This window comes from Erythranthe guttata, chromosome 2 (assembly GCF_056151865.1).
Source record: "Erythranthe guttata isolate IM_541 chromosome 2, IM_541, whole genome shotgun sequence".
Taxonomy (NCBI): Eukaryota; Viridiplantae; Streptophyta; class Magnoliopsida; order Lamiales; family Phrymaceae; genus Erythranthe; species Erythranthe guttata.
Genome location: NC_142534.1, coordinates 15,701,068 through 15,713,851, shown reverse-complemented (window position 1 = coordinate 15,713,851; position 12,784 = coordinate 15,701,068). Strand labels below are relative to the sequence as shown.

Sequence of the window (12,784 nt, the reverse complement as noted above, 5' to 3'; positions counted from 1 at the left end):
TTTCTTTGTAAAAATAAGTAACAATTGCAATTTATTCTCACAACTGCGCATAGTAATAGCAAAACATCACCCAACACCAGCAGCTTCTAGAAAGAATTTCCATGTTTTAACAGTCCAACAAGGGAAAACATAAACCACTAGAACAAAGATGAAAAGTTGTTACAAAAGAGTATTAAATCCCATCAATTAACTAGTGAACAAAAAAAAAAGAGTTGGGCTATGGTCAGTAAATCGTACAAAAATCTTTATCTAAGCGAGACAGGCCTCGCCTCAACCTCAAAAAAATCAAAAATCGTGTTTGAACGAGATTTCAGGCGATTGAAATTTTTCTACCAAACATTTAGTCAACAGTAATAACTTCCTCTGAAACATTAAGCAACTCTTCAATTTCTACTTCCTTGGCCTCGTATTCCTCTTCCTCGTCACTAACTTCCCCATCACGAAGTTTCTGTCTCTCCAATTTATCCTCCTCATGAAGCCGCTTCCATTCGTTCACCCACCTAGCCCATTCTTCTTTCACCATCTTCCTCTTCTCGCGGTCTTGTTCGCTTAGGAGCATAGATACGTCTTGATCCTCAGCCTCGTACTTCTTGCTGTACTTCTTCAAATTCTTGGCAATTTCTTCTTCCTTCTCAGCAGTCAAGAAAGATTGGGGTCTCGGGCGCCACAAGAACTGTACATTAAATGGGAATACGCATATTTAGTTATAGCTCTATTCCATTTTCATGTATACAGATTCCAAAGTTGATCATTAACCAAATGAAATTCGAAAATGAAGCGTAAAACAAAACTCTATGTCTATAGAGAAAATGTCAGTCTCCTTTTACTTGCAGAAAGGACATACCATTCTAATGTATGTATAAAGAATATTCACAAATAATCAAATAACCACTCCAGAAGTGATTGCCGACAAAAGGAAGGAAAATACTTACTTGGAAGAAATGATCCTTCAGTATTCTGTACAGCAACTTGCCGTTAAAGGACCACACGTTGAATCCATTTTCCATCTCATGAACAGACGTGACAGCTGTCACAACATACCTACAGATAAAAATATTAAATATTAAATATGTGAATATTTTTCTACTAAATATTGAGCAGATGTGACAGCTGTCAGTAACTATTACCTTCCTGTCGGATCCCATTCAACATCTGTTGCCATGAAATGCTCTGCTTGTGCCATGGTCTCGAGCTCATCGACATTGTAAAACTCCAACTGCCCGTTCAAAGTTTTCAGACCAGCAAGAATAATGAAGCGTCCGGTTGGTGACCAGAAAAGGGCATTAGCCTGCTTTCCCTTAATAGTAGCGAGCTTCGAAACCCGACCAGTGTTGGTTGCACTGCGCATCGAGTAGAAACTCACATCAGGCTTCGGGTGCTCACCATGGATGACCGCGAACCTGTGGCCTTTTGGCTCCCATGCAAATGCAATGATCTTATCATTCTTATTCTCGAGCTCCAAAACTTCAATAGGTATATCCCTTTCTTTGATCCTGAAAAGCTCAAAACCAGTGTATGTGCTCTTCTTGGTTTTTGTGTACCGATCAACTTTAACAGCGAGGTAATCTCCATTACTTTGCCAGTACATTTTACAATCACTAACACTGAAGAGGTTCTTTTGCCTCAACTCTTCTTTGCTAGGTATTTGCACAAGACTCACCTAAATGAAGTATAGAAAGTAAGATAATGGAATAAAAAACATCTCAATAGGGATAGAAATGAAAATCTATAGGTTAGTTTTGCAAATTTACCCTTGCAGGCTGATTCCCTCCACCCAGTTCGGGGACAAAGAGTGCAAGGATGGGATCGGTAGGTGACCAACTGAAGTCAACAACATTTTCGACCTTCATTGATTTCTTGTCAATTAGCGTAAAAGTTTCAGTTTCGTACACAGAAACAACGTTTTTCCCAATTCTTGCGAAGTATTTGTCTTCTTTTCCACCACCCCACCTGAAAATTAGAACAGTTTGTAATCATAAGACAACAGATAATAGAGAAACCTCCGTATGTGTATGTGTATGTGTGCATCTCAAGAACAAAAATAAGTGAGGAAACAGAAATGTATCAAAAATCACCTGAAAACAGGCCAGGACACACCACTAACACCTCCAGTTCCACCAACGGCAAATTCATCAGCACTCCCTTTGAAATCTCTCATAACTTTCCCAGTCCTCACATCAAAGATGTTTATCACAACCCTCTGTCAACAAAATCAATTCAATAAAATCATCCTAGTAACATAAAGCAATAAATAGAAAAGAGAGTTGTAGAAAGTTACATGAGTATCGCGAGGATTGCTTGGCTCATGGCTGCTGTAGGTCACCAAAAATCTCTCACCAGGAGAAAAGTCAATCAATTTTACCTGCAATCCACAACAATTAAACATACGAACTAGAGTAGAAATAAAGCTAAATTCAGAACCAGATGAGGAAAGCAACCTGTGGATGAGGATAACGCATCAGACGGTTAAAGGCAGTTGCACCTCCCCAAACTGCAGCCCCCTGCCTGTGTACTGTTGCCAAGTAAGTCCCTAATGGGGACCACTGCACAAAACTTTCTGTCCAGTACTGCAACCAAGAGAACATAATTAAATAAACGTTACGCAACTAGATTTCGGTCTCCAAGCAAGCAAAATTACTCAAGAATCATCTTAACAAAATAAATTCTTTTGATGATAAACACTCTTCTCTCTTAATGAAAATATTGCAAAATGCAAGCACAAAGCTTGGTCATGCTTGTACACACAAACAAGCACATAATTCAAGTTCACTTACAGTTTTCTTGTACACAAGCTCGGGCTTTGATTGCCTTGCATCATTCCACAAGACCTCAGTGTCCGAGCCAGCATGGATCACAAATTGGTCTCTGGCCTTTTCATCAGTCAGCCATTTTTGCAGATTCTCCTGTACGAAATATAAAATCCATTCAGATAATTGAAAGAAATTGATAATAAAAGGAGATATTTCCTCCAGTTCCTTTCAGCCTGCTCTGGTCTAGTATGTATGTGAGAGAGAGAGAGAGAGAGAGAGAGAGAGAGAGAGAGAGAGAGAGAGAGAGAGAGAGAGTGACAAACCCCTGGGGTATAAGGTTTGGCTTCTGGGGGTGCCCACTCCTCCGGTACTTTCATAAATTTTTCAATATCATCAAACATATTGACAGCAAAGATATGAGATCTGTCCAACTTGTATCCATTAGTCTTCTCTTTAGCTAACTCAGCTTCCTAAAATCAAAACATGTGTTAAATTCCAAATTAAATTCTACATAGTCTTATAAGAATATGACAATTCGCACATTAGCATGTGTTGCATGCCTAACTTATATTTCCAAAATAAAATGCAATAACTTGTTCAGGTAACTATGTTCATTATCTCTTCAGCAATTCTTGTATGCAGTCCAGATCTAACATAATTCAACAGCCAACAATGATCAAGAAAACAACAAAAAGGAAAAAAATAATTTAATCCCACAAGAGCGAGCGAATACCCTAAAAATATCAGTATGATGACTCACATCTAAACAAAGCAAGTATTTTTACATTTAAAATCTAATAAATCACATTCTCATAAATTCTTAAAATACAACTGTATGAACAATGATAAACATATGTTACCTGAGGAGTGTTATACTCAATGAAACAATATCCTAGGGTTTTCTGGGTGTCAGGGTCGACAGGCATCCAGAGTCCGTCTTCCTTAATAATCCCAATCTGACTGTAGATTTTGCGAACAACCCCTTCCAATTTCTCGAATTTCTCCTTAGCCACAACCGGCAGATTATCCACCACAATTATGTTTCCAAATCCCTCCTCGAACTCCAACGATTCCTCCCCTTTCAAATCATCGTCATCACTAAAACACCGAAAAAAATAAAATCAACAAACAATCAAGTGTTAAACCAAAAAAAAAAGCAATAAATACAGCATAAATTCGCGAATCTCTACCTGGCGATGCCGAAATCTTCGGACGGAGGAAGGTGAATGGAATCGAAATCGAGGGCGGAGAGGTCGATATTGAGGCGGTCGGCGGTGGCGTGAATTGCTTCCATGGTCATAACATCCGCCATGGTTGGTGGATTGTAGCTCCGCACGTGTAGATGCGTCTGTATCTATACGTATATGCGCCTCGATTCGAGATAGCCAGCGGGGAAGATGAAGATTTGCAGATAAAAGTGTGCTTGAGCGTTTAGAGAGAGAAAGAGAGCACTCTTTCAGCGGTTTTAGGGTTTTTATTTATTTGTTTTGAGGTAAAGGTGTTCGGATCATCTAATCGGGCTTTACATAACGGCCCATTTTCGGATGGGCTTTTTATAGAGACGTTGATAAAATTTACGGGCCCAAATAATGGTATTTTCTTTTCTTTTTCTTGGTAATTTGCATCCACCCCCCGAACTATATGATCTTTCGATAACCACACCCTAAATATTTAATATTTTGGCGTTCACCTCCTTGAATTATGACATTTAAAATCTAGCTCGAGCTCGGCTCGTTTACATCCATCATTCTAATTTTGACCTTTCATTATAATAATTTCTGAAATTTGTAATGGAAACTGATATTTAAAATATTGAAATATTATTTACAATGCCAATTTTAAAATGACCATTCTAAGTTTTGTACGTAAATAAAGCCAAAAAAATAATTTATTTTTCTTACAAAATAATTTTTAATAAAAATAGATGGATTCAAGAAATTTAGGCCAAAATACCAAATGAAAGTAGATCGACTTTTTTTCATTCTCGAGTAAGTACATATCTTACCCGGATCTTCTTCCATAATGGTACGGAAGAATAGTATCATTGACATAGATACTCAAATTACTTTAACAAAAGAAGTCGAGTAGGTCGGTTGGTCCGAGTGGAGAGGAAAATAAAAATTGGAACTTCAATTTTTTTCCGGAGACCATTTCCCCGGAGAGTCATATAAGATATCCCGACATAACGGCGTTTTGATAGTCGAACCATGCGAGTTGAGCTTTGGTTTTATAGTTGTCGGTTCAAACTAGGCTCATGTATTATCTCAGAATTCGGGTTCAAACCGGACTTATAAACATTAATACTCGGTAAATCAACAAAATATTGCAAATTACGTAAATAATTAATCATCTAATTTGGAATAATTAATTACTTCCCTCAACACTTTCGCAGCATCCTCTGGTAAAACGGGGTTTATGTAGCACCCCGTTGCTAACTCGAACCCACCTACGGTTGTGAGTTGAGGAACTATCTGTATAAACCAGTGAGTGAAAGGTAATTGTGTCGAGTCAATCCGAAGTGGAGCGCTGTGAATCATTAAATTGTAAGGCGGCTCGTTCAACTGCAAACACATCTTCGCAAGCGTAAGTTTCAACAATCCCCCAAGATCCACTGCCTGTGAAATTCCAAAAAAGAAAAAAATCAAAAAAATTAAAATCTCCTTTATAATTAACAACCAAACAAAAAGCCCGAGTTTCCAAGAAAAACAGCAATACACATCACAATCGAGCAATTTAAAACGCATACCTTATTTTCTTTATAATTGAAGCCGAATCGATTCAACCCACAAGTTATCAATATCTAGTTTATTTAAAGAGCAAAAGTGCCCGAGTTTCCGAGGAAATGGTAATACACACCACAATCGAGCAATTTAAATTAGCATACCTTATTTTCTTTATAATCGAAGCTAAATCGATTCAACTCACAAGTTATCAATATCTAGTTTACTAAAAGCTCCTTAATAATAAAGAACAAAAATGCCCAGAGTTTCCGAGGAAATAGTAACACACATCACAATCAAGTAATTTAAATAGCATAGACTCAATTTCTTGATAATTGAATCCAAACCGATCCAACCCACAAAGTTATCAATATCTAGTTATCAATAATGCAAATATTACCTTATCATTATCGAGGTCGTGAAAATGAGAAGAGTGGTCGCGTGGGATTATCCATATCTCAAAAGGATAAGTGGCGGCAAAAGGTACGACAGATATAAAATGGCTTGACTGATCAATCAACAGATCGTCTTTTCTAACTTGGCAGACGCCGCATTTCCCCGTCTGCGCGAAATATTCCTTCGTACTATCGATTCTTGCAGAAGCGGTGGGTGGAATAATCGGAAGTGCCATTATTTGACTATGCGAGTGGCTCATAGATGCTCCGGCCGAGGCACCGTGGTTTTTGAATACCTATATACAGTTAAACTTATATAAATTAATACAGTTGGGACCAGCGAAATTCTATTACTTTAGCGGAATATTAAATAATCGAACTAATAATTTAGTAGGTTTTTACCGAGTCGGGACCAGAAGAAACTATTATTTAACCGAGGTTATTAATTTATCGAGGTTCTACTGCATATAACAAGCAACATTAAGTATTTAACTGGTAGAAATGTAAAATTTCGACAATGTTTCGTATAACTTGACTAGTATTTGATGTTCCGAACTCTTCCGATAATCGAAAAACACTCACAAACTTAAATTAATGCAGTTTATTAGTTCTAAAAAAACAATGTAACTCCAACTCCAAGCATTTCGTGTTAGTTCCTCAAATATATGCAGATAATTCAGAATTAATATTGATTTTAACATTTAAAAGTAATAATTCAAACACAATGAATTAATTAATAAATAAACAAACAATTCTGAAATATTTAATTTTCAAATGATAATATTTTTAATTGGGGAAATTGAAAAAGAAGAACCTGAACATATTTAACGGAATCAATGGCGCGGAGCTGGTCGATCCTTTTCTTATAAGTGAGCAGAAGGTCGGCCAATTGCGGCGGGGAAAGATCCGTCAGGTGAACCGGGTGGGCCGGCGACTCGATCACCACATCGTGGAACCCGAACCCGGGAACCGTGACCGGACCGGCGCCGAATTCGGTATCCAGTGGGGGATCCAATTGGCGGCTGAGAGCGGGGTAGAGATTCTGTATGACGCGGATTTTCCAGTCGGAGGTAGATTCGGGCGGGAACCGGAATATCTCTGGCGCGCACTCGTGCTCGTGGCCGGCGCAGAAGGGGCATTCGGTCTGGGTTTTCGTATTCGGGTTCGGGTTCGGGTCGTGCTTGGACTTGTAATCCGACGGCCGGCGGGCCCTGGCCGGAGAAAATATCACCCACCGGTTGTGGACGGCGTCTTTCCGGATTTCGGGGCTCCGATTAGTAGCCATTGGCTACCTTTCTGCTCGCTGGTGATCTCTCACCGGGCCTCGCCAGTTATCTTACTATAAATTCTCTGCTAGTTCATTTGAAAAATACAAGGATTATTATTAATATACAATTTATGGGCCAGCCCGTTTTACTTGATGGCAGGCCCGAATTGAATAACCACCCAATCACAATAGCTCACAAATAAAACGGAAAAAGAAAAATGTAAATCGAATTGGAAAAACTAGCTTTGCTTGTATTTTTAGGTCTCCTTTGGCTGTGGATATTTGCCATAATTAGTAGCCAAAACAACTTGCCGAGTCGAACAACAAATATTATGTTATCGTTGCTTATTTTGATTTTCAGGGAGTATTTTTATTGTACGTCCTGGAATCCACCAAAATAATTAGGTTTTCATTAAATTATTTAATATTAACTTGACTAATCTTATATTAGATAATTAAATACTGAGAATCAATTTAATGATAAAGAATAAGGATTTAATAATATAGCTTATGAAGATCCCATTTCTTATAAAGTACAATTCATCTGTGTTCACCAGCATTTTAAAAATACATAAACCAAATCAAGAAAGGAAAGAATAGGTTCAGTTTAGAAAGTGAACTTCACCAAAACCAATTTGAAGTATTACTCAGAAAGGAGTGAATTGACATTTACACAATCAAATTCCATTTGTAACAAATACTAATATCAGATTGGTCAACAAATTTGTACAACACAGGACTCTACCCTTTTAATCAATTAATGCAAAACTGCAACTTCAAAGTTGAACGTAGGACGCGGGAAGAAATTCATCAGTCGATTCCCAAGCTCGAGTACGGTTCAAAACCACCCTGAAAATTACCAACGTCAGAACATAGAATACAGAAAAAATATAGCAAAATTAAGTATTCTTCAATGCACCAACGGAAAGAAACAAATAAAAACCCTTCAATTCGGGTTGACCATTCTTCCCGTTATTGAAGAAACAGATCTCTTATTCGAGGCTTTTTATAGAGGAGGCGCAGTTAAATTATTAGTGCGGTCGTCTTTTGTTTAGATATAATAACAAACGGTTAACTACGAGAGTACTTACAGCACAATCATCATGCACACGCCATATAGTTTCTCCCAAAAGGTTTGCCACAGATAAGATTGTAAGCTGTGGAAAATAGTTGTGCTCCGCTACTGGAATTGTGTTTGTTACGATAACCTCTTGAAATAGTCCGCTCGACAATCTCTCTATGGCTGGAGGACTGCAATAAAAGAGTAATGTCAAAACTCAGGAGTAAATTTTAACATGGCTTCAGAGTTCAGACAGTTGTGCGTCGGTCGTCGACACTTCAGACAAAGAGTAAAACATCATTCGGGTCGATGTGAAAAATGGATCTATTACCTGAAAACGGCATGAGTGGTGCAAGCATAAACCTCCCTAGCCCCTTCTTGATGTAATAGAGCAGCTCCTTTTGCAATAGTTCCTGAAAAGCATTTGCGCCGTGTTTCGTTATCAACCATTATAACAACAATCAAGACTGGAAAACAGAAAACACTTTAGAAAACGCGGATACAGAAATATTGGGTCCGAGCAACAAACAGTAATACCCTTAGGAAACAACGGAACACGAGGACTTAAATGGACACTTCTAAGAGTAACAAAGAATAAACAAAAGCATTAAACTATTCCAGCACAAAAATGACCTAGAATCGCCAACCATGTCAACCTCGTGATCAGTCGGGAGAAAAAGAAATCATCGTTAAAATGTAAGTTTGGTAGCCATTTTGTGTGTTTGACTATGCAGGCCAAAAGGTTAAACCATGTTAATATGTTATATCTTTGCGTACTTCTATCTTTATTGAATTCCTATTGTATTAGAAAAGTCAACAACTAACCAGCAGTATCAATCATGTCATCCACCATCACTGCCACTTTCCCCCGAACTTCCCCGATCAAATTCATGACCTGCAGAGTTCAAACATATATGTCAGGTCAGTTAGTCACTCGTAGAATGAGAACACGTCACATGCAAAACTGAGAAAAACAGCTACACTAGCTTTTTTTATAGTATTTGGCGAGCATCTCATAAATTGCACCAACCAAATTTATAATTCAATTATCTTCCTAGTAGTTTTAGCTAATCCAAGAAAAAAGTAATATAATCTAGAGCCATTAGCACGGGGTACGCTAAGAAGTACGTATAGTTTCAAAGGACTACCTCAGCAACATTGTGCCCATGACGCCTTTTATCCACAATAGCTAGAGGAGCATCAGACAGCTTCTTTGCAAAAGCTCTTGCTCTAGCGACCCCACCAACATCCGGTGAGACCACAACCAAATCATCGGAACTTATTGTCTTACTGGCAAGATAATCAAGTATCACAGGCTGCAAAAGAGTAAATTGACTTTAATATACCGATACTGAATATCCAGTCACCTAAAAATCACTTGTAGAGCAACAATGAAACAAGAATGCAATTGTACGTCGAATTAAAGATTTATTAAATCATGCTATGATCACATTATGAATGGTGTTTCAAGATCGTTACACTTTGATATACTTCAAATAATCACTTATAACATTTCAAAAGGCCAATATTATTGGGACAGATGTACTTTACTTTTATTCAATGATGATGAAATGAGGAAAAGGTTTATTTACCTGGCCATGCACATGATCCACTGGAATATCAAAGTATCCCATGGACTGTCCAGAGTGAAGATCACATGCCAGAACCCTGTCTGCACCTGCTTCGGTAATCAAATTTGCTACAAGTTTGGCTGCAATTGATTCACGCCCTTGAGTCTGAAATGATGGTACATATTCATAACAAAATCAAATAGGTGAAGCAAATGAATATAAATAGGGCAACATCTAAACCAGAAGTGGACAACTACTACTATTTCACATATCAGAGTTTTGAATAGACTAGTACCATGATATTTTGGAGTATCGTCTTGTTAACTTAAATTCTTCTATACAAATGCATAGATGCAAAATCAATTACAAAGTACACCATTCAAATAGAGGATAACAAAAAAAAAAAATCAAAATGTACCGCCAAAATCAACGATAGATTTATATATTCCAACTTATTTTACGTTGTACAGCTAAACCGAATATGTAAAATAAACAAAATCACACTAAGGAAGATAGAAAGATAGGGATGCTTTAAGAATTTACGATACCCCAGTTACATGTGGCAATTGAGTGTTTATTTTTCATGTCAACATTGTGATGGTTAAGGTCAGGAAAGCTGCAATGCTAAGAAGGATTTAGAGCCCTATACGGTTCCTTACAGAGCTTCTAAGAGCTAAAGTTTAAGTACTATAGTAGCTCCATTATCTGTAGGATATCCCTAAAGGCAAATGTCAAAGAGAGTGATATTTTAGAGAGTGTACAATATTTTGGAATGAAAATTTCAAACATAAGAAATTCACATAAATACCTAAACAACTATGCATGATTTTTACCTTTCGGTCAGCCCGCGCATATCCAAAATAAGGAATAACAGCGGTAATATTTTTGGCTGATGCCCGACGGCAAGCATCAATCATTATCAATAGCTCCATTAGATTTTCATTTGCTGGAGGACATGTGGGCTGCACAAGATACACATCACATCCACGAACACTCTCCTGTAACTGAACGTAAATCTCCCCGTCAGCAAAGCGTTTGATCTTAATCTTACCAAGCTCAAGACCCATATAACAGGCAATTTCCTGTATCAAGAATTTCCATTAATACCAACTCAAATGAGAGACTAAAAAAGATAAAGTAAGTATGGAAAAACAAAAAAAACAAGAAACTTAAACCGTAACAATCATCTCATTTACACATTGTCTGAATATCAAACTTTAAATAATACAATCAAACTTTATTTTCGTTACAATGAGTTAAAAATCTACAGCAACTACAATATTATGGCAATACCCTAAAAGAAACAGTAGTCTGAAGCTTTGAGGATAATAAGGGATCAAATCATTTAAGTATACGATTGAACAATCAATTTCAACATTGATAAACCGAACATAAACTACTACGGTTACTAGGATTTTGGAGAGAACATAAGTTAAATTTCTCCTTCATTTCCTGGTAAACTTAGAATTGTACAACTGCGCGAGCATTAGCAAAACTGCAAACGGTCACAACTTCTACAATTCAATTCCGAATCAGATAACTTCAGAAAGATTAGAGACAGGACCGAATCGATTTACATAATTCGTGGCCTTCATACGCAACTTTCCTTTCAATCGTTTCAAGACATTATATACTGCAATGTATTCGCGTCTACAATACCCCTATAACAAAATAACTATGGAGCAAACAAATTCCAGCAAACACCAATTTTCAAGGATGCACAAAAGCTCAACAACCACCACAAAAAAAAAAATATATACTCACGGCAACAAAAAATTAAATAAATACCTGCGATAGAGAAGGATTGGCGGTGCCGGAGAAAATACGAAGCCGCGTGTCGGCTTTCGGGTCGGAGAATCTGTCGAGTAACAATCGATTGGGGGTGGTCAAGAAGCTGGGAAACGACGGAGACGATTGACCGTTATATTCACGACCGACGGTTACTGGTTTCCCATTGTCCCTGCACCTCACCGATTCCGGCAATTTATCACAGCGCTGCACAAACAACAACAACCAGCGTCAAATCTCATAAGAAAAACAATGATCAGACACAATTTACGTAGCGAGCGAGCATTGTTCAATCGAAAAAAAAAAAAAAAAAAAAGGCTCACGATTGACGATGGGGTTTTAGGAGTGTAATGAGGGGTTTTATGGGGATTGAAGAGGCTGGTTCCAGACAAAGCTAGCGACGCCATTTTTCTTCTGCTGCTGCTCCGAGTTTAATTCAGCTCAGCTGGAGGAGAAAATCTAGTAGGTATTGTTAGGGTTTTAACGTTGGATTTTTTTTTTTTTTTTTTTTTTTTGTATCTGGTATATTGTTATTTTACTTTTTGCACCTACAACTACTAAAAAATAATTTTATTTATTTTTTTGGAAAACGACGACGTTCCCTTGTTCGTCTATTAATGTACCATTTTCCCCATTTTTTCCATTTTATTTCTTTTGGCTAATTTTTTTGTGTTTTAAATTATTTGCTATTTTATTATTTCAACAATAAATTATCAATTGCACTATTTTTTAAAACAAACAACTTTTAGTTGAAAATCAATTAATGGCATAGAATTTTAGTAATTTTCTCTATAATAATTGCAATTCATGCATATTTATCGAATTTCTTAATTTATGCACAACAAACAAAAGTGACTATCAATTCCTAAATATATGTATTGGTTGACTTTAAATATTCAGATATCCCAAAGGCATCTCCTGTCGAGAGGGGGCGGCTCCCCCCACCCCGACCGAGGAAAGAAAAGAAAAAAAAGGAAAAAAAAAAAAAGAAAACGTATAGTCACGGAGGGGAGCGGCGCGTGAGAGCCCAGGGCTTATGCCTTGGCTCATTTCGCCCCCCCCCCCCCCCCCCAGTCCCCACCCCAACCCCACCCCAGCCTCATCCCATTAGACACACCAGCCCTGCTCCACCCCCCACCCCTTTCCCATTAGACAAGAGATGTCCTAAGTTCCTACATCTGAAATGATTTGTGCAGGCACAAATTAAACATTCAGGCACATTTTTTACCATTT

General features: G+C 37.7%; 3 protein-coding genes across 3 annotated transcripts; all 3 read right to left on the bottom strand.

Annotated features, from left to right (window-relative positions):
* Positions 1-104: 104 nt before the first annotated feature.
* Positions 105-4,363, bottom strand: LOC105954792 (eukaryotic translation initiation factor 3 subunit B). Its single transcript, XM_012978471.2, has 11 exons — positions 3,941-4,363; positions 3,611-3,848; positions 3,074-3,220; positions 2,775-2,903; positions 2,439-2,567; positions 2,279-2,362; positions 2,076-2,200; positions 1,752-1,950; positions 1,128-1,660; positions 933-1,041; positions 105-673 (listed from the first exon to the last, which is right to left on the bottom strand). The coding sequence occupies exons 1-11, from the start codon at positions 4,060-4,062 to the stop codon at positions 341-343; spliced, it is 2,148 nt and encodes a 715-aa protein (XP_012833925.1). The 5' UTR covers positions 4,063-4,363; the 3' UTR covers positions 105-340.
* A 612-nt stretch (positions 4,364-4,975) lies between these two features.
* LOC105954754 (putative galactose-1-phosphate uridyltransferase) lies at positions 4,976-7,290 on the bottom strand. Its single transcript, XM_012978435.2, has 3 exons — positions 6,680-7,290; positions 5,871-6,161; positions 4,976-5,365 (listed from the first exon to the last, which is right to left on the bottom strand). The coding sequence occupies exons 1-3, from the start codon at positions 7,148-7,150 to the stop codon at positions 5,093-5,095; spliced, it is 1,035 nt and encodes a 344-aa protein (XP_012833889.2). The 5' UTR covers positions 7,151-7,290; the 3' UTR covers positions 4,976-5,092.
* Positions 7,291-7,729: 439 nt separating this feature from the next.
* On the bottom strand, positions 7,730-12,100 carry LOC105954790 (Phosphoribosyltransferase family protein). The gene is made up of 9 exons (XM_012978469.2): positions 11,875-12,100; positions 11,552-11,758; positions 10,597-10,845; positions 9,785-9,928; positions 9,341-9,508; positions 9,018-9,087; positions 8,524-8,605; positions 8,224-8,383; positions 7,730-7,981 (listed from the first exon to the last, which is right to left on the bottom strand). Exons 1-9 carry the CDS (start codon positions 11,956-11,958, stop codon positions 7,943-7,945), a joined length of 1,203 nt encoding a protein of 400 aa, XP_012833923.2. The 5' UTR covers positions 11,959-12,100; the 3' UTR covers positions 7,730-7,942.
* Between the last annotated feature and the right edge of the window lie 684 nt (positions 12,101-12,784).